Raw genomic sequence first — 26,739 nt, 5'->3', positions numbered from 1 at the left:
TAACAGATGTGACAGGCCTCCCCACAAGACATGATCAAACGAGCAAGCAGACCAGCAGAGATTAATCCTCGCTGGCCTACCTATGAATCAACACACAGCAGGCTGGCATCCGAGAAAAGATAGGATATATACCATATTTTCCGGACCATAAGACGCACTTTTTTCCCCCCAAATGTTGGGGGAAAGTGGAGGGTGCGTCTTATGGTCTGAATATAGGGCTGCGGCTGGGAATGAGGGTGCTACGGTGGAGCAGGTCATCGGCGGCACGAGCAGGCTGCAGCAGCGCCTGCCGTGACCACGTGGGCCCGCTAATTTCATATGCACGCCCATCCTCCCGCCCATCATCTCTCAGCGCTGAAGCGGGGGTGCGCGCATAGTAAAGAGCCGGCTGTGATCACCCCTGGCAACTACAGCCTGGAGTGATCATGTGCGGCTATATTCAATGCTCCCCGCGCATCATCATCAGCGCGGGGGGCAGTGAATAAGTACGGTATACTCACCGTTCCCCTGCAGCTTCCCAATGTCCTCCTGTCTGCCGGTCAGCTGATCTGTGTAGAGAGCAGTGAGCACAGCGATGACGTCATCGCTGTGCGTGCCGCTAGTCACGCAGGTCAGCTGAGCGGCGGACAGGAGGACGAGCGGTGCTGCAGTGATCGGTGATGGCTCCACACAGATTAGCGGCGCTGCTGCCGCCACAGACAGGGGGAGGAGCGATGCTGCATGGAGCGAGGAAAGGTGAGTATAAACGTTTATTTATTTTTTTTTGTGATACAGGCCATATAGCAGTATGGGGCCATATAGCAAGATGGATGGGGGTATATAGCAGGATGGATGGGGGTATATAGCAGGATGGGGGTATATAGCAGGATGGATGGGGGTATATAGCAGGATAAGGGCATATACCAGGATGGCAGTATATATCAGGATGGCAGTATATATCAGGATGGGGGCATTTAGCAGGATGGAGGAATATAGCAGGATGGGGGTATATAGCAGGATGGGGCATATAGCAGGATGCCAGTATATAGCAGGATGGGGGCATATAGCAGGATGAGGGCATATAGCAGGATGGCGGTATAGAGCAGGATGGGGGTATATAGCAGGATGGGGGTATATAGCAGGATGCCAGTATATAGCAGGATGCCAGTATATAGCAAGATAAGGGCATATACCAGGATGGGGTACATATACAAGGTAGGAGGATCATTACCAGGATGGGGTACCTTAGCAGAGAATTTGGGGACATTACCCTCATAACAGTGTCAGCAGCAGATCCTCACCCCATAACAGTGTGTCATGACCACATTTTTTGCTTAAAATTTAATTTTCCTATTTTCCTCCTCTAAAACCAGGGTGCGTCAGGGGCGGAGCTAGCCGATGGCAAGATAAGAAGCAGGGAGACAGAGCTCCTGCTTACCTGACAATACAAGGAAACACAGAGACCGACCATAAGGAACAGGAGACAGGCGATGGTGCGCAGGAGAGGGCGGACAGCGGAGGCAGCGGCAACGGAGGCAGAAGACGCGGGAATTCCCCGTTATTTCAGCTCCCAGACTGAGCGGCAGACCAGCAGTCCCCTAATCAAGATGGCGGCTGGGAGACACACACGGCTGCAGGAGGATATGGAGGCCTCACAGGACCTGGACACCAATGCTGGTAGGGATACTGTGCCCCCGACCACTGAGCCCCAAATCCACCAAACGGAGACCCACAGGGAGACCAGTAAACTGGCAGGACAAGCCTCACAAAACACTCCAGACAGGGAAGGTCAGAATCCCAGCACAAAGGCCCCAGAGGCTGCAAATGCAGGGGGGAGGAGGAGGAGTGCCACTGCTACTGCTGCTGCTGCAGAACTTTCTCATAAGCAATCACAAAATAGCATTGCACAGCAGAGTCCTGGAGGGGGGCCCCGACCTCAGCGACATGCAAAGGGAGCAAATGGGAGCCCAGTCCTGAATGTAACCCAGGGAAAGGATGAACGCTGGGACTGGAAAGAACACATAAGAGCTATACCAACAAGGAGGGAGATGAATTCCCTGCTGGGGGAGCTGAAAGCCTCACACGAACAGGATATATACAACCTGCAGTCAGAAATTAAGCAAGTGGATCAGAGGATGACTGAAATAGAAGAAACACAAGAGCAAATACTCTCCCAAATGGATGCTCATCACCAAGTGTTGTCAGATCATTCCTTACAAATACAGGACATTCTAACCCACTTGGATGACATAGAAAATCGCCACCGTCGTAACAATCTACGCATAAGGGGGCTAAAGGAATCAGTGGAAGCAGCACAGCTAGAGGAGTGGGCTCAAAAATACTTCAACAATCTCCTCCAGAGAGACCCAGGGCAGCACATCGATATAGATCGGATCCACAGGGCACTGGGCCCTAAACCGTCCGACCCTGCATGCCCAAGAGATGTAATTTGTAGAATCCATTTTTATAAAGAGAAAGAAGCTATTCTCAAAAGCTGCAGGGACAATGGGGCGGGCTCACACCAAGGGACTCCCCTGCTGGTCCTCCCAGATCTGGCACGCAGAACCTTACAGCTACGCAGGGCCCTGAGACCATTGCTTTCCGCTCTACGAGATAAGGATATCCCATACAGATGCGGGTACCCTTTCCAGTTGTCAGCAAGGAAAAATGGGAAAACGGCAACTCTCAAGGGCCTGGGAGATCTCTCAAATGTTTTGGGGACTTTTGAGCTGCCCATGATTAATCTGCCAGACTGGCCAACACCGAAAACACCGACACCTCTTCCACCTAGAGAGCAGTAGAATCAAGTCCAAACGAAGAAAGGCAGAAGATCCTCAAAGTCTGGCTATCGCTGATGTGACTGGTGCGGCCGAGTTTGGATGATGGAGTTGAAAAGGGGGATCAGGGCCATCCTTATTTTTTCCGCACTATGCTCACCGATGTCAACCTCACACATGTTGTTTGCCTCTCCAATAGAGAGATAATACTTAATACATCTGCCTATTTCTGTCTATTGACAGCTCATTCTATATCAGAATATAGTACCAATCATTATTTGAGCTCTTATTTTCAAGATGCTGTGTTTCCTGATCGATATTTTGTTATATTAGGATGTTCTATTAGTCTCTGTGTTTCATACAGTTTCAAATTGGGGTGTCTCGGGCCTTCTCATCCACAATGTGCCTGGACGGGGGGAGTTTTGGATACCCCATAGTATGTGCATTAGTTGGAGAGGCGGGGGCTCCAACCTGTTGCTGGAGGCTTCTCTCACCTCTCCCAGGGCTGCAGCGTTTTGCGGTACTTGACAAAAGTCAATATAGTTGTTTGAGAAATTTTCTTGAACTAACCCAAGGGTTAACACTTTTCTTCCTTTGTTAACCTGTACTTTCTCTTCTTTCACTACCTTCTTTTCTCTTTTTCTTCCTCTTTACACTATCACTAAACATTCTCTATACCATGGTGTCACACGTAACCTTCTGCACGTATAATGCTAAGGGCCTAAACAAGCCAGAAAAAAGGAGCCAGATCATGTACCGTTTTCACAAACAGAATATCAAAATTGTTATGTTACAGGAGACACACTTCAGAGCAGGTGGTGTTCCCAGCTGTAAAATAAAAAATTACCCAACATGGTTCCATTGCCCTCACCCGGATCGTAAGGCATGGGGGGTCTCGGTGGCATTCCATCGGTCCTTTCAACCTGAAGTAGTCGATTCTTGCTTCGGCTTGGATGGACGCTATCTCTTACTTAAGATATCTTTTTTAGGCAGTATTTATACCATCGCTAATGTTTATTTTCCAAACCAGGGACAGGTGGCGTTCGCTCTAGAGGTATTTGGGAAACTTTCAGAATTCACCGGCGGTTCCCATATTATCCTTGACGGGGACTTCAACATGATCCTGGACCCAGCAGTGGACTCGTCTTTGGGTAGGTCAGCTGTCCCTCACTCTGCGATACGTAGACTGAAAAAAGAGTTGGTGTCTCTTAGACTGGTAGACCTTTGGAGGATCCTGCACCCCGGAGTCAGGGACGATAGCTTTCACTCACTAGCACATAATAGTTACACGAGAATAGACTATTCATTTCCCATGATCTATTAGACAACACTCCAAAATGTTCATTGGATACATTTTTGTGGTCAGACCATGCGCCAGTTTATGGAGAGGTGGAAATGTTAGATAGAAGTGGTTCGGGATATACTTGGAGACTTAATGACAACTTATTGAAAAATGAAGCGTGCCTGGAAGAGATTCATACAGCAATTACAAATTTCGGGGCTGACCATGTGATGGATCCGACACCTGACCCAATAAAATGGGAAGCCCTGAAGTGTGTAATTAGGGGTATCTGTATCTCTCATGGTTCCAGACTTAAGAGGGAAAGGGCGACTGAGTTAAAGAAATTATTATCACAACTGGGTCAGAAAGAAACAATAAACAAAAACACACCAAACGACGTCCTCAAAGCAGAGATATCTACTTTGCAGCACCAAATCTTATCCATCTTAGAACAAAAATCCTTGTGTTCTAGAGACAAAGCTCGGAAAGATTTCTTTGAATTTGGAGACAAAAGTGGAAGACTGCTTGCCCGTACTCTACATCCCATGCAGGCTCAGCCTCCGATCCTTACACAAAGTCGGGGACCCAGATCCATTCTACATCTGACATCCTAAATGAATTTAAGAAATATTATGCATCATTATATAACATACCATCACAACACACGCCAGATGCTGTAAATTTTGAACGGGACACGCGAGAATACATACGAGAAAATAACCCAGGGAGGTTGGGGGTGGAAGAGGCGGAGGAGTTGGAAGCTGACTTTACGGAATCAGAACTTAAAGAAGTTATGTGCTCTCAAAGTAGGGAAGAGTCCGGGTCCGGATGGCCTCACTCCTCGGTTTTATAAACTATGTGGTGAGGCATGTGGATCTCTGATGCTGAAAGCTTATAATTCTATATCTAAAACATGTGGCTTTCCTAAACAATCTCTCCAAGCCCGGATAGCGGTTAAGGTACCGTCACACATAACGAGATCGCTAGCGAGATCGCAGATGAGTCACCGTTTGGTGACGCAGTAGCGATCCCGTTAGCGATCTTGTTATGTGTGACACCTACCAGCGATCAGGCCCCTGCTGTGAGATCTCTAGTCGTTGCTGAATGGTCCAGGTCATTTTCTTCAAAGGCGATGTCCTGCTGGGCAGGATACATCGCTGTGTTTGACACTGTGTGACAGGGTGACAGTGACTGCTGAGATCGTTATACAGGTCGCTACTGCGACCTGTATTGTTCCTGCATCGCTGGTAAGATCTGACTGAGTGACATCTCACCTGCGACCTCCCAGCGACTTACCTGCGATCCCTATCAAATCGCATCGTTTTCGGGATCGCTGGTAAGTCGTTGTGTGTGACTGGGCCTTTATTCCCAAGCCGGGGAGGGACCCCTTACTATGTGCAAACTACAGACCAATATCGCTTATCAACATTGATGTTAAACTATACTCCAAAATGATTGCACTTCGCCTACATCCATATATCCCAGGACTAATTCATAAGGATCAGGTTGGTTTTGTTCCTGGGAGGGAGGCATGGGACAACACCATTAGAACCATGTCCTTGATTTCATGGGCTAGAAAGCAAAAAATCCTTGCCTGCTTTTTAACGGTAGATGCTAAAAAAGCATTCGATAGGGTTTGTTGGGGTTTCCTTAAAGGGGATAGGGATTCACCCACGGCTGAGAAATTGGATAATGGCATTATACCAAGCTCCCACAGCTCAGGTGAGCATTAATAGTCGCTTGTCCAGCCCACTTGAGATTAGAAATGGCACCAGACAGGGCTGCCCATTGTCCCCATACTTATACATCATAGTGATGGAGTTTATAGCAAACGCTATTAGGAGGAATCCTTCAATCAGTGGAATACAAGTGGGCCCCCGTTCCCATAAGATGGCTGTGTTTGCAGACGATTTATTGCTCTATGTTACTCAACCAGCTTACCGACTGTCCTGGTGGAGTTTGAGAAATTTGGTAGATTGTCTAATTTTAAAGGTCAACCTCCAGAAAACGGAGATATTAAATGTGTCACTCCCTACTGTAGAAGAAAGATCACTTAAACCTTCCTTCCCATTTAAATGGAGTAGTAGCTTTATTAAATATCTAGGGATTAAAATACCAGCAGACCCCCAAACTATATATGACCTAAACTTCACAGACCTCTTGCACTCCATTCAGAGGGATCTCACAAATTGGCATAACCTCCCAATCTCTTGGTTCGGTAGACTTAACACTATAAAAATGGATATTTTACCCAGAGTTCTATATTTATTTCAGACCATCCCGTACAATTTGGGAGAGCCCTTCTTCCATAAACTAAGAAGGATGATACGGCATTTTACCTGGCACGGTACCAAATCTCGCCTGAAACATTCTCTAGTAATACGCTCCCAGTGGGAGGGAGGGACCGGACTACCTGACTTTAAAGCCTACCATGCGGCGGCAGTTGGAAACTGTGTTCTAGATCTATTACACAATAAAGAGAATAAATTGTGGGTAGAAATAGAACATATCGTGGCTCCAGCTAGTGCATTGGGAATTTTTTGGCTGTGCTCGGGTGATCACTTATTGAACATAGAACTGTCTCCATTCCTGCTCTCCCAAACAGGCACATGGCGCACCATCAATAGAAGATACGGCTTGACCAAAAATCCGGGACCTCTGACGCCTCTGTGGGTAACCCTCAGTTCCCCTGTTGGCTACACAAGTTCCACCCCAGTCTTATCTATGTCTACACAATGGGAATCCCCCGTGTTAGGGATGTGGTATCCTCCGCAGCTTGTAGAACATTGAACTTCCTATTGGGAGATAGAAGGATGGAACCGGGACACTGGTTTCTTTATCTTCAACTTCGAAGTTACGTGGATTCTTTGACACCAGGGTCCAGATCTGATGAGGGAATGACCCATTTTGAAAAGCTATGTATCACTCAGGAGACACCAACTCATGTTATCTCTACAATCTATAAAATATTGTCGCTACAGAGTGGGGGAGGGGGCCTGCCCGGATACGTAGACCGGTGGCATAGAGAGATGGGTCGTGTTTTTCCTGAAAAACTTTGGAACAAAACTTTTACCTTAACACACAAATTATAACATTTTATCCAGATGGTATAGAATGCCAGACAAACTCCATAAGATTTTCCCAGAGGTTGCCGACGAGTGTTGGAGGTGTCGGGGATCACCAGGGACAATGCTACACGTTTGGTGGACATGCACAGCAATTAAAAACCTGTGGGATGAAATTTTCTCCCTATATAACCATCTCACACAGTCGGAAGTGACCCCCAAGCCAGAGATAGCATTACTTTCCATGTTTAATGGATCAGTCCCCAAAATCCGTAAAGATCTCCTATCTTATTTTGTAAACTCAATAAAACAGATTATTCCCAGACACTGGAAAACATCCTATGAGTTGAAGAGAGTAGACTGGGTGGAGGCTGTAGATACTCTGCGCCGTATGGAGGAGCTGAGGGCATCTGACACAAACACAATTCAGACTTGGTTCACAACCTGGTATCCCTGGATTGAATTCAGAGAATTTCAATAATTTCAGATCTGGCTAACTCAAGGTACTCTAAAATAGAAGGGGTCTACGATTAGTGGGTCTTGCAACCGAGGTGACTGGTGCGGTGACATCATGGTGATATGTTTCTCTTTTCTTCCTTTTCTTTTTCCTCTCCTTATTCTCCCTTCCTGCTTTATGTCTTACTTCTCTTTATTTCTTTCTATTTAATCTTTCTTATATTCTATCTTAAGGAATCCTAGAGTGGGAGTTCCTGAACCTGTTTCTTATAGTTGAGTAGTATAAGACAATCACATATGTTACAGTGTACGTCAGACAATTACTACGAGGGGCTTTCCTATTGTTGTGTTTTGATTGTTTTTTCTCTTGGAAAAGGGACGCTCCCATAGGGTTTCAGGGATCAGTATAATATCAATCGGATCCCAATGAGACCCTGGAAACCTTATTCCCTATATGAAGAGGATGTCGCTAACGTCGAAACTTATTGTTGGACTGCCTCTTCAATATAAACATACACTAAAAGAAATGTAACTGTCAATTGAAAATTATACTTTTTGTAACCTTGATTTGATACAAATATATAATAACAATAATAAAGATATATTAAACATAAAACCAGGGTGCGTCTTATGGTCCGGTGCGTCTTAATAGTCTGAAAGTACTGTTAAAGAGAATGTTGCCTACTTCTTAACTACAAACAGAAGATAGGTGCAGGGTGAAGAGCATTAACAGCGGAGAGATAAACCCCGGCTAGTCTCTATTACCGGCATTAATAACAGCTGTATGGCTGGACACCCAAATGAGGATATCACCAGCAGGAAACACCAGCAGGGGAAGCTATACATAGCCGCACCCAAAAGGTGACAGGACAGACAAATGAGGATATCACCAGCAGGAAACACCGGAAGGGGAAGCTATACATAGCCGCACCCAAAAGGTGACAGGACAGACAAATGAGGATATCACCAGCAGGAAACACCGGAAGGGGAAGCTATACATAGCCACACCCAAAAGTTGACAGGACGGACAAATGAGGATATCACCAGCAGGAAACACCGGAAGGGGAAGCTATACATAGCCGCACCCAAAAGGTGACAGGACGGACAAATGGATAAGTAAAAACACCTGTTAGCCTAAAAGACTAAAGCAAGGATAACAGACGATAAATACCCAGAGAAAAGGGATATCTGATGTGGCATAGTGGACAGACAAGTGTTACACGTCGTGGCTCTCTTATTGCAAGGAATGAGGTGGTCCCCCATTCCTTGTCGGCCACGAGCCCTCCTGCTCAGCAGCACCAAAGGTCTGGGAGACTGCGCAGTCTGCAGGAGTTGTCTTCTCAGAGACACAGCAGAAGGGTGACACCTAGTGGTTCTCCCCTTGCAAGGAATGGAGCGGTCTCCCATCCCTTGCCTGCCACGAGCTCTCCTGCTCAGCATCACGGAGGCTCTGGGAGGTTGCGCAGTGTGCAAAGGATGGATGCTCAGGGAAGCAGCAAGACTTCCCTTATCTCTGCACATTGTGAAACCGGGGATCCCGCCTTTATGAACCAGAGGCAGGAAGATGAGCATGTGCTCCACGTGACGTCTTCTGATTCGCTCACTGATATCACACGGCCCCATGACGAGGCTGGTGATGTGCTGAATCCTGACTGGCTGGGCCAGGACGTCACGAACCCTGATTGGGTCACGCCCGTCTCGCGCCCGCCCTTGGGTGGAGCTACACCTCCTTAAAAGCTCCCCCTGCCATCATGGCGGCGTGCGACTGTTCTTCTATGTTTGGATGTCTGGCAGCGTGCTGCCACGCCACTGCTTAGGCATTATTGTCTTTTGTGGGCTTTGCCCTTGCTGCTCAGGCAGCACCTAGTTTGCAGGTCTTGCCCCTGCCTTGCTGCTCCGGCAGTATCCCGTTTAGCAGGCTGTGTTCCTGTCCCAGGTGAGCTACTCGAGTCTCTGTCGGACTCACTTGGTTTCTGAAGCACACGTGCGTGGGCACCTCTGTGCTACCCCCGTGCCATATTCCTGTGACTCCCGCTGGCACACGTGTGTAGGCACCTCTGTGCGTCCACGTGCAACAGGTACACCGTATGAGAAGCCCTGAGCCATACAACCCTCACGGGTTAGGGCGGACCGGTGTACATAGATCGTCTGTGACGTTCCAGACGATCACTAGCAGTAACCCGCTCACTCTTTCCTGACCATAGCAGCGGTCCCTTACACCGCACAGTGGACCTTGACCGGCGGAAGCTGTCCATTTCCCATCTTGGCACGCTTCCCCGGGTCCCCCTCGTAACAGACAAGCCGACCACAGAGTCAAGGGTTAAAATTCTGATGTATGACAGTCTCAGCTACTGCCGGTGCCATCAACCCTGCTGCATTTACCTGCCAGCTCACACATCTCTGCTATTCCAAGGTGCGCTCAACTCTACAAAAACAAGGTGCCAGATTACCTCCTCAAGTCTGGTATTCCTGTGTGCTTTCTCCATTCCAGCAACAAGGTTCCTGATTGTCTACTAAACTCTGGTGTTATCTACTACCCGCAACCCTTCATCAAGGCGCAGTTCACACCTTTAGCTCTGCTGCATCTACTACTTACAGCACCTCTGACTCACGTAATGTCCTGTATGTCATCTGGCAGCACCGCTCCCCGCTGCATCATCACATCCATTCCGTGCTGCTCACCCCAAAGAATCCTCCTCCCCAGAAGAGATCGTAACACTTATTATCTTCATTGTACTGTATGCCTCTTATTTCCTGGAAACACTATGAAGCCTAGCACAGATATTGGTAAAGTGTTGAGCTGTACTGACTCATTAAAATTTCACGTCACTGGAGCGAAGAAGCTGCAGTCGCCCCCTGATAACGGCCCAGAGTATCATCCTCCTTCACCATCTGTACAGCGGGCACAATGCAGTCAGGGGGTAATGTTCTCCATTCACCAAACCCAGACACGTCCATCAGACAAAGAGCAGTGTGAGCCATCCCTGCACAAAACACGTCTCCTCCAGAGTCCAGTGGTGGCGGCTTTACATCACTCCCTATGACGCTCAGGATTGTGCTTGGTGATGTACGGCTCAGCATTGTGCTTGGTGATGTATGGCTCGGCATTGTGCTTTATGATGTACGGCTCAGCATTGTGCTTTATGATGTACAGCTCGGCATTGTGCTTTATGATGTACGGCTCGGCATTGTGCTTGGTGATGTATGGCTCGGCATTGTGCTTTATGATGTACGGCTCGGCATTGTGCTTTATGATGTACAGCTCAGCATTGTGCTTTATGATGTACGGCTCGGCATTGTGCTTTATGATGTGCGGCTCGGCATTGTGCTTGGTGATGTACGGCTCAGCATTGTGCTTGGTGATGTACGGCTCGGCATTGTGCTTGGTGATGAACAGCTGCTCGGTCATGAAGCTCCCAGCTGGGCACAACGTTTGTGCTCATGTTACCAGAGGAGGTCTGGATTCTGCAGCTATGGGGTCAGTCTATAATGCTACAAGGGGGCTCCACTTCATGACTGAGGTGCTGCGGTTCCTTCCACTTCTCAGCAATACAACTCACAGGTGATGGGGAAGATTCAGGAGGAAGAAATGTCAGTAAGAGACATGTTACCCCGGTGGTTCCTATTACAGGACTGCACTGGTATCAGTGAGCTCCGCACCACCAGCCATTATATCACGTTAGTAAAGGAAGACAGCATGATGGTGGTGGTGGAGGGTGTCGGAGGTTATACACTTAGAGGGCAATGAAACAAACTTTTATACACCAGGTGCGGGAGGCTGGATGTTATACTACAGAGGGAGAGGGGCAGGATTATATACACTGATGTCAATGGTACTGAATGTAAAACCCAAATTCAATGACTAATATGTGTTCAATACTTTCCTGCATTTCCCCAGCCTGAAAATATCAGATAATGAATCTCTGAGCCTTGTAGAAAAACAACCTGATGATATTACATGACCCAGCTCCATGGATGAGGAATTCAGAGACATCAGCAGCTTTACGTCATCTACATCTCCTCCACTGATATTCGGGAGGAGGATATAGGTAAAGTCTGTCTGTAAATTACACAGATAGAAGAAAACACAGAGTTTCTGGAAGGTTCTCACCATTCACCGACATGGATAAGGGATTTCCGTGTCCACTCGTCGTTCCACCGACACTTTCCTGGAAGGATTCCACATAAGACATAAGAAAAAGAGAAGTGTCAATATAGAGGGAGGCGGTCAGCACTTCTCAATGTGTCACCCGCTACACGTAGGAGCAAGTAACAAATACACATGAATTCCAAGCGTCAGTAACAACTTATAAATGGGATGGGGCGCAATACCAAAGGAAAGTCCAAGTCAAGAGAAGGAGAGAAGGTTCTCATCACACGATGACATTTGTCACAATCTTTTATAAAATTAAAAACCATTTGTAGTCACTTCCGACCCCAGAGGACACGACACCTACACTGCACCGCTGCTGGAGATCACTAGAAAGCGTCATTACATCAGTCTATAGAGGATTTCCAGAAATCTCATATCGTCTACCTGATGATCCAGGAGGACATTCGGCTTTTCCTCTGGAGGGTCCTGGGAATATAGAGGACTGGGACTTCTCTCTGGTGGATTTCTCGGACTGGACCCATCTATAGGAAATATACACAGTGACTGAATACATCGTCTACATGTGATGATCAGATGATGGGGGGTCCAGGTGACCTCAGACCCGGCCTCTCCTCTATAATCAGGACGGTCTCCTCTTACCCGGAGATGTGAGGGGCTGGAGATTCTCCATCATGACGTCCTTGTACAGATCCTTGTGTCCTTCTAGATACTCCCACTCCTCCATGGAGAAATAGATGGTGACGTCCTGACACCTTATAGGAACCTGACACACACAATGAGCGGTCATTAGCAGACCCCTCCCCCGGTGTTATTATATAATGTCCATGCATTCCCGGCAGCGCTCACCTCTCCGCTCAGCAGCTCAGTGATCCTGTGGATCAGTTCCAGGATCTTCTGCTCATGTATCAGTGAATGAGGTGGAGGCTCGGTGATGTCACTCGGGGTCCTGCTCCGTCCTCCTGACACACGGGGGGTCACACACTCCCCAGACGACGTCTTCACTACTGTGTGATCCTGTGTATGGGGAGACGCCGGTCACTACATCTATTCTGAGGATCCTTCACCTTCCCCGTCATTTCCCTGCTTTATTCCTAGAGATCAGAGTGATGTGATGTGAAGCTCTCACCTCTCCAGTGATCCAGTAGATTATCTCCAGGGTGAGGTCTAATATCCGAGCAGCCATGTGGTCTCTGTCCAGCTCCATCCTTTTTGAGTTATTGATGCAAAGGAAAATATTTTCTGTACCCTAAAGGGAATGGGAAGAAAGAAAAGGATTGGGTGAGAAATCTGAATCATGCAATATAAATATCTACAAAATAGCAAAACAAGTATACAAGGCAATGAAAAAAAAAACAGGATTATTCAGGATACAGTATCTAAACAACATACAACATCAACAAAGACAATGACCACATCTGAAGGAGCCCATCCCTGCCTGGACCCAGAGGGACATAAGACTGCAGGAGACCTTCCATGATGCAGGGTGAGTCTACTCTCGCTCTGTCCAACCTGTAACTTATATAATTTATGATATCATAGATAGAGATGACAGAAACTTCAAGCAACAATTATCGGCAGAAGAACTTGGTGCACAGCGGGAAGCCTACAATGCCAGGATGGACCCCAGCTAATCCACCCCATGTACCTGCACCGCGACTGTAATAATCTCCAGTGTATAACCTGTCCTCTCCATACATCTCTCCCTAATCTCCTGATACCTCCCACACATAATCTCCAGTATATAACCTGTCCTCTCCATACATCTCTCCCTAATCTCCTGATACCTCCCCACACATAATCTCCAGTATATAACCTGTCATCTCCATACATCTCTCCCTAATCTCCTGATACCTCCCCACACATAATCTCCAGTATATAACCTGTCCTCTCCATACATCTCTGTCCTGATCTCCTGATACCCCCCCACACATAATCTCCAGTATATAACCTGTCCTCTCCATACATCTCTCCTTAATCTCCTGATACCTCCCCACACATAATCTCCAGTATATAACCTGTCCTCTCCATACATCTCTCCCTAATCTCCTGATACCTCCCCACACATAATCTCCAGTATATAACCTGTCCTCTCCATACATCTCTCTCTAATCTCCTGATACCTCCCCACACACAATCTCCAGTATATAACCTGTCCTCTCCATACATCTCTCCTTAATCTCCTGATACCTCCCCACACACAATCTCCAGTATATAACCTGTCCTCTCCATACATCTCTGTCCTGATCTCCTGATACCCCCCACACATAATCTCCAGTATATAACCTGTCCCCTCCATACATCTCTCCCTAATCTCCTGATACCTCCCCACACATAATCTCCAGTATATAACCTGTCCTCTCCATACATCTCTCCCTAATCTCCTGATACCTCCCCACACACAATCTCCAGTATATAACCTGTCCTCTCCATACATCTCTCCCTAATCTCCTGATACCTCCCCACACATAATCTCCAGTATATAACCTGTCCCCTCCATACATCTCTCCCTAATCTCCTGATACCTCCCCACACATAATCTCCAGTATATAACCTGTCCTCTCCATACATCTCTCTCTAATCTCCTGATACCTCCCCACACATAATCTCCAGTATATAACCTGTCCTCTCCATACATCTCTCCCTAATCTCCTGATACCTCCACACAATCTCCAGTATATAACCTGTCATCTCCATACATCTCTCCCTAATCTCCTGATATCTCCCCACACATAATCTCCAGTATATAACCTGTCCCCTCCATACATCTCTCCCTAATCTCCTGATACCTCCACACATAATCTCCAGTATATAACCTGTCATCTCCATACATCTCTCCCTAATCTCCTGATATCTCCCCACACATAATCTCCAGTATATAACCTGTCCTCTCCATACATCTCTCTCTAATCTCCTGATACCTCCCCACACATAATCTCCAGTATATAACCTGTCCTCTCCATACATCTCTCCCTAATCTCCTGATACCTCCACACATAATCTCCAGTATATAACCTGTCATCTCCATACATCTCTCTCTAATCTCCTGATACCTCCCCACACATAATCTCCAGTATATAACCTGTCCTCTCCATACATCTCTCCCTAATCTCCTGATACCTCCACACATAATCTCCAGTATATAACCTGTCATCTCCATACATCTCTCTCTAATCTCCTGATACCTCCCCACACATAATCTCCAGTATATAACCTGTCCTCTCCATACATCTCTCCCTAATCTCCTGATACCTCCACACATAATCTCCAGTATATAACCTGTCATCTCCATACATCTCTCTCTAATCTCCTGATACCTCCCCACACATAATCTCCAGTATATAACCTGTCCTCTCCATACATCTCTCCCTAATCTCCTGATACCTCCACACATAATCTCCAGTATATAACCTGTCATCTCCATACATCTCTCTCTAATCTCCTGATACCTCCCCACACATAATCTCCAGTATATAACCTGTCCTCTCCATACATCTCTCCTAATCTCCTGATACCTCCCCACACATAATCTCCAGTATATAACCTGTCCTCTCCATACATCTCCCCCTAATCACCTGATACCTCCTCACACATAATCTCCAGTATATAACCTGTCCCCTCCATACATCTCTCCCTAATCACCTGATACCCCCCCACACATAATCTCCAGTATATAACCTGTCCTCTCCATACATCTCTCCCTAATCTCCTGATACCTCCTCACACATAATCTCCAGTATATAACCTGTCCTCTCCATACATCTCTCCCTAATCTCCTGATACCTCCCACACATAATCTCCAGTATATAACCTGTCCTCTCCATACATCTCTCCTAATCTCCTGATACCTCCTCACACATAATCTCCAGTATATAACCTGTCCTCTCCATACATCTCTCCCTAATCTCCTGATACCCCCCACACATAATCTCCAGTATATAACCTGTCCTCTCCATACATCTCTCCCTAATCTCCTGATATCTCCCCACACATAATCTCCAGTATATAACCTGTCCTCTCCATACATCTCTCCCTAATCTCCTGATACCTCCCCACACATAATCTCCAGTATATAACCTGTCATCTCCATACATCTCTCTCTAATCTCCTGATACCTCCCCACACATAATCTCCAGTATATAACCTGTCCTCTCCATACATCTCTCCCTAATCTCCTGATACCCCCCACACATAATCTCCAGTATATAACCTGTCCTCTCCATACATCTCTCCCTAATCTCCTGATATCTCCCCACACATAATCTCCAGTATATAACCTGTCCTCTCCATACATCTCTCCCTAATCTCCTGATACCTCCCCACACATAATCTCCAGTATATAACCTGTCCTCTCCATACATCTCTCCCTAATCACCTGATACCCCCCCACACATAATCTCCAGTATATAACCTGTCCTCTCCATACATCTCTCCCTAATCTCCTGATACCTCCTCACACATAATCTCCAGTATATAACCTGTCCTCTCCATACATCTCTCCCTAATCTCCTGATACCCCCCACACATAATCTCCAGTATATAACCTGTCCTCTCCATACATCTCTCCCTAATCTCCTGATACCTCCCCACACATAATCTCCAGTATATAACCTGTCCTCTCCATACATCTCTCCCTAATCTCCTGATATCTCCCCACACATAATCTCCAGTATATAACCTGTCCTCTCCATACATCTCTCCCTAATCTCCTGATACCTCACTACACATAATCTCCAGTATATAACCTGTCCTCTCCATACATCTCTCCCTAATCTCCTGATACCTCCCCACACATAATCTCCAGTATATAACCTGTCCTCTCCATACATCTCTCCCTAATCTCCTGATACCTCCCCACACATAATCTCCAGTATATAACCTGTCCTCTCCATACATCTCTCCCTAATCTCCTGATACCTCCACACATAATCTCCAGTATATAACCTGTCATCTCCATACATCTCTCCCTAATCTCCTGATATCTCCCCACACATAATCTCCAGTATATAACCTGTCCCCTCCATACATCTCTCCCTAATCTCCTGATACCTCCACACATAATCTCCAGTATATAACCTGTCATCTCCATACATCTCTCCCTAATCTCCTGATATCTCCCCACACATAATCTCCAGTATATAACCTGTCCTCTCCATACATCTCTCTCTAATCTCCTGATACCTCCCCACACATAATCTCCAGTATATAACCTGTCCTCTCCATACATCTCTCCCTAATCTCCTGATACCTCCACACATAATCTCCAGTATATAACCTGTCATCTCCATACATCTCTCTCTAATCTCCTGATACCTCCCCACACATAATCTCCAGTATATAACCTGTCCTCTCCATACATCTCTCCCTAATCTCCTGATACCTCCCACACATAATCTCCAGTATATAACCTGTCATCTCCATACATCTCTCTCTAATCTCCTGATACCTCCCCACACATAATCTCCAGTATATAACCTGTCCTCTCCATACATCTCTCCCTAATCTCCTGATACCTCCACACATAATCTCCAGTATATAACCTGTCATCTCCATACATCTCTCTCTAATCTCCTGATACCTCCCCACACATAATCTCCAGTATATAACCTGTCCTCTCCATACATCTCTCCTAATCTCCTGATACCTCCCCACACATAATCTCCAGTATATAACCTGTCCTCTCCATACATCTCCCCCTAATCTCCTGATACCTCCTCACACATAATCTCCAGTATATAACCTGTCCCCTCCATACATCTCTCCCTAATCACCTGATACCTCCTCACACATAATCTCCAGTGTCACAAACCACCGGGGGGGTCACTCAGAAATCCCCCGCGCTGGCTACCAGTACGTCACAATCGGGGGGTAACAAGTGGGGGTCACCCCTCCTTTATACCTCCCGACCGACAGACAGAGCACGTGACGCGCTCTCTAGCGCCCCTCTTATAGTCAGGCCAATTATGGAATTGCCCGACAATAAGCAAGGAGGCCGCTATACTACTTATGCCGATTATTGAAGGGTCCCCAGTGAGAGTAGGGTATATATTCCCCCGACCTCCGCGGGCGGAATATATAAAACCTCCCCGGATCTCACTGGCCTCCCCACAATAATCCTTGGCACAACTCGCTGCCACCAACCGCTTCACGGTAACTATTAGCCGAACACACAGACGTGGGATTCAAGATCGAGATAACAGAACAGCCCAAGATTAATTATATAATTTAATCAGCCTAAAGCACACTAGAAACTACAATATATACAATAGGGAATCTACAGAATATACATATGTCAGAGTACAGTTACAGATAAAGCATGGTTTACAAACAGGTATGCAATTCAATCAGTTACCTTGTGCGTCTGGCCACAGGGGGGCGCTGTAGACCAGGTTTCTAGGAACTCCCACAGATGTTTCCTGCACGTGACCCCCAGCGAAAGAACACTGGAAAATGGCCGAAGTAGGGTTATCAACCTGGGCAAATCCAGGTCCCCTCCTACCTTAGTGACCTCAGAGGGAGCACTGCTCCACCCCTGGCTGGAGTTATGGACAAAATCCACAACATGGAATATGGGCCATAACTTTGCCTGGGAGCGTCGTAGGCGGACGCCGACGCTCTCATTGTGACAGCTATGAATTTAGCTACAGAACGAGAGGTTTCATGACTTGTCTACTAGTTCCCCATTGGCTGATATCACGCCTGGGGTATTTCCCCAGGTCCTGCTCCCATAAAAAGGGTGTGCCAGCATCGTCCGCATGCGGAGACACCATTTTTATGGTTGCCATATTTATCGGAAATATGGCTTGCGAGATATGAACCATTTTTTACTGGAGTCGTTCTGTCTGGATACTTCCAAGCTTGCTAATTAGATAGCAGCTCCTACCACAGGGTCACGGCAGGGAGTCATCCTGTGTCCATTGTTCCCACATCACCTAATTTCCATATCATAGGAGATGGCCATGGGATGTGACACCTTCACAGATGCTGGACATTGAGGACAAGAAGGGAGGGGGGCACTGCCAGGGAGTGATGAGCGATTATGACTGGAAGTCATAATTCATCTTCATATCCCGGGATTTGCCTCACACCTCCCCCCTTTTGAGGGCGCTAGGGGGCAGCACACTCCGGTGTTCCCCCGTGCGCCCGTCCGCGACCTCTCCTTGTCGGGACAGCCCGTCTGCGTTACCGTGGTCACGGCCCCTTTTGTGGCGAATGGTGAAGTTGTATTGCTGGAGCGCAAGGCTCCATCGCAACAATCGCCCATTCGTCCCAGAGACGGTGTGCAACCAGCTGAGGGGATTGTGGTCCGTCTCCACGATGAAGTGGCGCCCGTATAGATAGGGTTGCAGACGCTGCAGGGCCCACACTATGGCCAGGCACTCCTTCTCCATCGTGGAATAGGCCACTTCCCTTGGTAACAGCTTCCTGCTCAGGTACAAGACTGGGTGCTCTTGGCTCGCAGAGTCCACCTGGCTGAGCACCGCACCGAGGCCGAAGTCACTGGCGTCGGTCTGTACTACAAACGGCCGCGTGAAGTCGGCTGCCTGTAGCACGGGCGGGCTGGACAGGGCGTCCTTTAGGGCCCGGAAGGCTGTCTCGCAGTCCATTGTCCAATCGACTGCAGAGGGCAGCTTCTTCTTGGTGAGGTCCGTCAAGGGCTTTGCCAGGCTACTATAGCATGGAACAAACCTCCTATAGTACCCAGCGGTCCCCAAGAAGGACATCACCTGCTTCTTGGTCCTGGGGGTGGGCCAGGATGCGATGGCTTCCACCTTCTCAGGCTCGGGCTTCAGTGTTCTCCCGGCTACCCGGTGACCGAGGTACTGGACCTCGCTCATGGCCAGCTGACACTTTCCCGGCTTGATGGTCAAACCTGCCCGGTGGATCCGCCTGAGCACCTGTGCTAGATGCTCTAGGTGGTCCTCCCAGGTGGGACTGAAGACGGCAATGTCATCCAGGTACGCGGCCGCGTACCCTTCAAGTCCCTTGAGCAGGGTGTTGACCATCCGCTGGAAAGTGGCAGGGGCATTCCTCATCCCGAATGGCATCACCGTGGACTCGTATAGTTCAAATGGGGTAATAAAGGCAGAGCGTTCCCTGGCCTTGCGAGTCAGGGGGATCTGCCAATATCCCCGGCTCAGGTCCATGATGGTCAGGTACTGAGCCCCGGCCAACTGATCGAGCAGGTCATCGATGCGTGGCATTGGGTACGCATCGGCGACCGTGACAGCATTGAGCCCCCTGTAGTCCACGCAGAACCGAGTGGTTCGGTCCTTCTTAGGGACGAGGACTACAGGCGAGGCCCAAGCGCTGTTGGATGCCTGGATCACCCCCAGCTTCAGCATCTCGTCAATCTCCTGGCGCATGTGTTGCTGCACCTCCAGGGAGACCCGATATGCTGAACGCCGGATCGGGGGATGATCCCCAGTGTCCACGTGATGGACAGCCAAGTCAGTCCTTCCGGGCTGGTTGGTAAACAACCCCCGGAAGGGGAGGAGGGTGGCCCACAGCTGGGACCGTTGGTCCTCCAAGAGCTGGTGGCCAACCTCCACATCCTCAATGGATCCGCCTGCCCTAACCTGGGCTAGCATATCCAAGAGGGTTTCCGCTTCTCCCTCCTCGGGCAGGTTGCACACGGGGAGCGCACATGCCTCCCGCTCATGATGTGCCTTCATCATGTTCACATGGAAGGGCTTCCGCCTTCCACGGGCAGGGTCCAGGGTGACCAGGTACGTCACAGGGTTGAGCTGCTGGTACACGAGGTATGGGCCTTCCCAGGCTGCCTGAAGCTTGTCCTGTGGTACGGGGACCAGTACCCACACCTTTTGACCCACTTGGTAGGTCCTCTCACAAGCGTTCTGGTCGTACCAACGCTTCTGATCGGCCTGGGCTTGAGCCATATTGTCGTGTACCAGTTGCGTCAAGGCCTGCATTTTGTCCCGGAAGCGCATGACATACTCGATAACCGACACTCCAGGGGTGGCCAAATCCCCTTCCCAAGCCTCTTTCACCAGAGCCAGGGGGCCCCGCACACGTCGCCCGTACAGGAGCTCAAACGGTGAGAATCCTGTTGAGGCCTGTGGAACCTCCCGGTAAGCAAATAACAGGTGTGGGAGATACCGCTCCCAGTCACGCCCATGGGAGTCGACCAACATCTTAAGCATCTGCTTTAAGGTGCCATTGAACCGCTCGCACAGGCCATTAGTCTGTGGATGGTACGGGCTGGCCACCAGATGTCGCACCTGGACTTGCTTACAGAGGGCCTCCATCAGCTGGGACATGAATTGGGTCCCCCGGTCAGTGAGCATTTCCTGGGGAAAACCCACTCGGGAGAAAATCTCCAGCAATGCGGTGGCCACCTTGTCAGCCCGAATGGACGACAAGGCCACTGCTTCTGGGTACCGGGTGGCATAGTCCACTACCGTCAGTATGAAGCGTTTCCCGGAGCTGCTGGGGATGGCCAGCGGGCCGACCAGATCGACAGCCACCCTCCTGAAAGGCTCATCGATGATTGGCAGAGATACTAGTGGGGCTTTGGGGTGTGGCCCCGCCTTCCCCACTCTCTGACAGGTTTCACACGAACGGCAGTAGGCAGCCACATCGGCCCCCATTTTTGGCCAGTAGAAATGCTGGTTTAACCTGGCCTTGGTCTTAGCGATCCCTAGGTGTCCGGCCATCGGAATCTCATGTGCGATCCGCAACAACTCCGTCCGGAACGGATAGGGTACCACCAACTGTCGGTCCCTGGGCCACGCCTCCAGTGAACCCTGCTGGACCGTGGCCCGGTACAGCCGTCCTTGGTCCCAGACCACTCGCTCCGGGTCAGAGTCCGAGGGAGGCTGTGCCGCCTGCTCCTTAAGAGCTTTCAGGCTGTCGTCAGCTTCTAACGCTGCCTGAAACCCCTGACTAGATGTGGCCAGAATCGACGAGACTGTCACATCTTCGGTCAGTACCCCGGGACCTGTGTCCTGGCCTCCACCTGACTCGGCTGCCACTTGGTCAGAAGGGGAAGAGCTATCGGACCTCCGGGAGGCCCCTTGGCTTCCAGCACTCCCACTGCGGGTGACAGCGGCCACAGCCGCTGCGACCGTGGGTCGTGCCTGCTCCTCCTCCGTTCCTGACCAAGTCGCCGGTTCAGGCAGACCTACCTGGCTTCCTGACACCCCGGTTGTGGGGGAACCATGCACCGAGATCTTACCTGGGAGCACTTCCGCTCCTGGACCGGCCCCAATCTCACCTGCCTGTTCCCCTCCTGCAGCAACAGAACCCCGCTGTGAAATCTCTGGGGACCCCACATTTGCTGTGGTAGCCCCCACCCCACACACTGGTCCTCCCCCTGCAGCACCCTGCTCTCTGCTTATCCCTGCAGAGGGCAGCAGATCCCAGCTCACAGGCTGATTACTTGTAGAGGCATTGTCACACCTTTCTCTGACCCCCTCCCCTGTCACAGCTGCAGCTGTGTGTGTGTCTATGGTGTCTGTGCAAGCAGAAATATCAGAGTTCACTCCCTCCTCCCTTACATCATTCATAGATAACACATTAACATTGTTAGGAGTCATGTCAGTACGGGCTGAAGGTTCAGCCCTTGGGGGGGGGCCCAAACTGGGAGGTTATCTGCCCCAAATCTGTCCCAAGTAGCACGTTTGCGGGGATCCGATCAGTTACCCCCACCTCCCTCACCCCTCGCCCTGCGCCCCAGTCCACATAAATGTCAGCAACAGGCAGCGCCGGGTCAATGCCTCCAATCCCGGAGACAGCGAGGGTTTTTCCAGGGATCAAGTCTTGGGGGGACACCATCTCAGGCCGCACCAGAGTCACCTCCGAGGCGCTGTCTCGCAGTCCCATGGTCACAGACCGGCCGACGGTGACAGGTTGGAAGCTGTCCAGGGACCAACCACCACCCCCACCCACACAATACACCTTGGGCGGCCCTTGGGACGGGGACGGAGCCGGGGCCTTGGGACGCTGAGGGCACATGGCCTTGAAGTGTCCAGGTAGGTTGCACTGGTGGCACCGTCTTGGTTCTGCCACGGGCCTGGAGAGGGGAGTTGAGGGGGACACCCCCTGCAGTCTAGGGGCAGGTGGGGCAGTCGTAGAATTCATCTTACCCCCTCTCCAGGTGCTGCTGGTGGCTGCTCTCCTGGCCTCAGGAGCCCGATTGTTGGTGTAGTCATCGGCCAGGGCAGCTGTAGCCGTGGACCCCTTTGGCTTCTGGTCTCGGATGAACTGGCGGAGATCCTCAGGGCAGTTCCACAAGAGTTGCTCCGTGATGAACAAGTCCAGGATCTCCGGTCCGGTGGAAAGCTGCAGGCCTTGGGTCCAGTGGTCGGCAGCTCGGGCAAGTGCCCGCCGGTGGTCAGCCCAGGAGTCCTTTGGTCCCTTCTGTAGGCTCCGGAACTTCTTGCGGTAGGACTCTGGAGTGAGGTTGTACTGTTGGATCAGGGCCCGCTTGATGGTGTCGTAGCCCTGATCTGCCTCAGCAGGCAAGTCCCCAAGGATATCCAGGGCCTTACCCCTTAAACGGGGGGTCAGGTATTTGGCCCACTGGTCCTTGTCCAGATGGTGCTGCAGGCAAGTCCGTTCAATTTGGGATGTATTCCATCTGTATAGATTTTGGCGTTTGGTGACTGTTCACATTGGGTCATCAGGCTTTGTCCACAGGCTATATATATACTTCATGCAGCATTTGCTTGGACCTTCCCCGCCCACAGCCATGACTCAGTCATGGGTACGGGACTGCAATAGACCAGGTGAGTGCTGCTGAGAGCAGTTCTGCTATTTATATGTGAGGCCGCATGGCACATTTTATAAAAATATTTTAGTGTAGGACTGCTTCAAATGAGATTTGCCGTGACGTGGCGAAGCAGCTCAAGAAATTGCAATTTTTTGCCAAAAATCTCAAAAAAAAAAATTTTTATAATGCAGTTTGGAATATTTGATGCCTTAGTGCACACTGGTGCTGGCTCTTTGTTGTTTCTTTGTTGAATTGGTCGGTGGTTGACCTCCACCTTGCTATGCACCCCAATTTGGGATGTATTCCATCTGTATAGATTTTGGCGTTTGGTGACTGTTCACATTGGGTCATCAGGCTTTGTCCACAGGCTATATATATACTTCATGCAGCATTTGCTTGGACCTGTCCCGCCCACAGCCATGACTCAGTCATGGGTACGGGACTGCAATAGACCAGGTGAGTGCTGCTGAGAGCAGTTCTGCTATTTATATGTGAGGCCGCATGGCACATTTTATAAAAATATTTTAGTGTAGGACTGCTTCAAATGAGATTTGCCGTGACGTGGCGAAGCAGCTCAAGAAATTGCAATTTTTTGCCAAAAATCTCAAAAAAAAAAAAAAATTTTTATAATGCAGTTTGGAATATTTGATGCCTTAGTGCACACTGGTGCTGGCTCTTTGTTGTTTCTTTGTTGAATTGGTCGGTGGTTGACCTCCACCTTGCTATGCACCCCAATTTGGGATGTATTCCATCTGTATAGATTTTGGCGTTTGATGACTGTTCACATTGGGTCATCAGGCTTTGTCCACAGGCTATATATATACTTCATGCAGCATTTGCTTGGACCTGTCCCGCCCACAGCCATGACTCAGTCATGGGTACGGGACTGCAATAGACCAGGTGAGTGCTGCTGAGAGCAGTTCTGCTATTTATATGTGAGGCCGCATGGCACATTTTATAAAAATATTTTAGTGTAGGACTGCTTCAAATGAGATTTGCCGTGACGTGGCGAAGCAGCTCAAGAAATTGCAATTTTTTGCCAAAAATCTCAAAAAAAAAAAATTTTTATAATGCAGTTTGGAATATTTGATGCCTTAGTGCACACTGGTGCTGGCTCTTTGTTGTTTCTTTGTTGAATTGGTCGGTGGTTGACCTCCACCTTGCTATGCACCCCAATTTGGGATGTATTCCATCTGTATAGATTTTGGCGTTTGGTGACTGTTCACATTGGGTCATCAGGCTTTGTCCACAGGCTATATATATACTTCATGCAGCATTTGCTTGGACCTGTCCCGCCCACAGCCATGACTCAGTCATGGGTACGGGACTGCAATAGACCAGGTGAGTGCTGCTGAGAGCAGTTCTGCTATTTATATGTGAGGCCGCATGGCACATTTTATAAAAATATTTTAGTGTAGGACTGCTTCAAATGAGATTTGCCGTGACGTGGCGAAGCAGCTCAAGAAATTGCAATTTTTTGCCAAAAATCTCAAAAAAAAATTTTTTATAATGCAGTTTGGAATATTTGATGCCTTAGTGCACACTGGTGCTGGCTCTTTGTTGTTTCTTTGTTGAATTGGTCGGTGGTTGACCTCCACCTTGCTATGCACCCCAATTTGGGATGTATTCCATCTGTATAGATTTTGGCGTTTGGTGACTGTTCACATTGGGTCATCAGGCTTTGTCCACAGGCTATATATATACTTCATGCAGCATTTGCTTGGACCTGTCCCGCCCACAGCCATGACTCAGTCATGGGTACGGGACTGCAATAGACCAGGTGAGTGCTGCTGAGAGCAGTTCTGCTATTTATATGTGAGGCCGCATGGCACATTTTATAAAAATATTTTAGTGTAGGACTGCTTCAAATGAGATTTGCCGTGACGTGGCGAAGCAGCTCAAGAAATTGCAATTTTTTGCCAAAAATCTCAAAAAAAAAAAAAAAAAAATTTTTATAATGCAGTTTGGAATATTTGATGCCTTAGTGCACACTGGTGCTGGCTCTTTGTTGTTTCTAAGTCCGTTCAAAAGCAGTCAAGAAAGAGTCCAAGTCTCCATCCTTCTCCAGCACGGGAAAGTCCTCAACACGGACCTTTGGAAGTTTGGTGTCTTGAAGGTCACGTGTGGCTGATGAGGGCCGGAGCTGAGCTAGCTGCAGCTGGTAGTCACGCTCTGCCTGGAGCTCTTCACGTGCTGCTTGCCGCTCCGCAGCCTCACGCACTGCTTGCCGCTCACGCTCGGCCATGAGTATCTCGTAGGTATCCCGGTCTCCAGCCTGGAGAAGGGCCATAGCCATTTGAAGAAGGCTATCCGAGCCTCCCAGGCTCGGTGGAATGGCACGTGGTGATCTGCGGCCCGCTGCGGAGCCTGGTGCTTCACTGTCCATTGCAGAGCGGAGGGCTGGCATCTGGCTCGTTGAGGACCCTTGGGTGAGCTGCTCCTCATCTTGTCCATAATTGCCAGGTTGTGCGCTGTCCTCTGCAGAACGGTTTTCTGGCGTCGAGCTCCTGGAGGGCTCGTGGACAACCTCCTCATCGTCTCTGGCCTGAGCATCGGCCATTCCTTTGGCTTTGCTCCTGGTGCTCTCAGCCATTGTTGCAGACTTTGGTCACTGACACAGAACTGACACCTGATGCCTCCACACACCTTACAGTATCTGCACTCTGACACTCTAGTGTTGGTCTGGTCTGAAGACCCCAGCAGCCACAGCTGCTGCAGGCAGTCTTTAGTGTCTGGGAGTATGGGTCTCACACTCACACACACTATTATCTCGATCCCACCGCTGCCACCAATATGTCACAAACCACCGGGGGGGTCACTCAGAAATCCCCCGCGCTGGCTACCAGTACGTCACAATCGGGGGGTAACAAGTGGGGGTCACCCCTCCTTTATACCTCCCGACCGACAGACAGAGCACGTGACGCGCTCTCTAGCGCCCCTCTTATAGTCAGGCCAATTATGGAATTGCCCGACAATAAGCAAGGAGGCCGCTATACTACTTATGCCGATTATTGAAGGGTCCCCAGTGAGAGTAGGGTATATATTCCCCCGACCTCCGCGGGCGGAATATATAAAACCTCCCCGAATCTCACTGGCCTCCCCACAATAATCCTTGGCACAACTCGCTGCCACCAACCGCTTCACGGTAACTATTAGCCGAACACACAGACGTGGGATTCAAGATCGAGATAACAGAACAGCCCAAGATTAATTATATAATTTAATCAGCCTAAAGCACACTAGAAACTACAATATATACAATAGGGAATCTACAGAATATACATATGTCAGAGTACAGTTACAGATAAAGCATGGTTTACAAACAGGTATGCAAT

General features: G+C 49.0%; 2 protein-coding genes across 2 annotated transcripts in view; both read right to left on the bottom strand.

Annotated features, from left to right (window-relative positions):
• Positions 1–26,739, bottom strand: part of LOC142290088 (uncharacterized) — a 307,846-nt gene that overhangs the window by 182,781 nt on the left and 98,326 nt on the right.
• The window catches only part of LOC142292357 (uncharacterized), a 46,855-nt gene that overhangs the window by 2,065 nt on the left and 18,051 nt on the right, over positions 1–26,739 (bottom strand). The window contains exons 2-6 of the mRNA XM_075337675.1: positions 12,800–12,919; positions 12,520–12,687; positions 12,313–12,436; positions 12,097–12,194; positions 11,671–11,728 (exon numbers count right to left, since the gene is read on the bottom strand). Coding sequence (XP_075193790.1) covers positions 11,671–11,728; positions 12,097–12,194; positions 12,313–12,436; positions 12,520–12,687; positions 12,800–12,877 — 526 coding nt within the window. The 5' untranslated portion in view covers positions 12,878–12,919. The remainder of the gene's footprint in view (positions 1–11,670; positions 11,729–12,096; positions 12,195–12,312; positions 12,437–12,519; positions 12,688–12,799; positions 12,920–26,739) is intronic.

Source organism: Anomaloglossus baeobatrachus, chromosome 2 (assembly GCF_048569485.1).
Source record: "Anomaloglossus baeobatrachus isolate aAnoBae1 chromosome 2, aAnoBae1.hap1, whole genome shotgun sequence".
In the NCBI taxonomy this organism is placed as follows: domain Eukaryota; kingdom Metazoa; phylum Chordata; class Amphibia; order Anura; family Aromobatidae; genus Anomaloglossus; species Anomaloglossus baeobatrachus.
The sequence above is the reverse complement of the archived record's forward strand: the minus strand, read 5'-3'. Positions and strand labels throughout refer to the sequence as shown.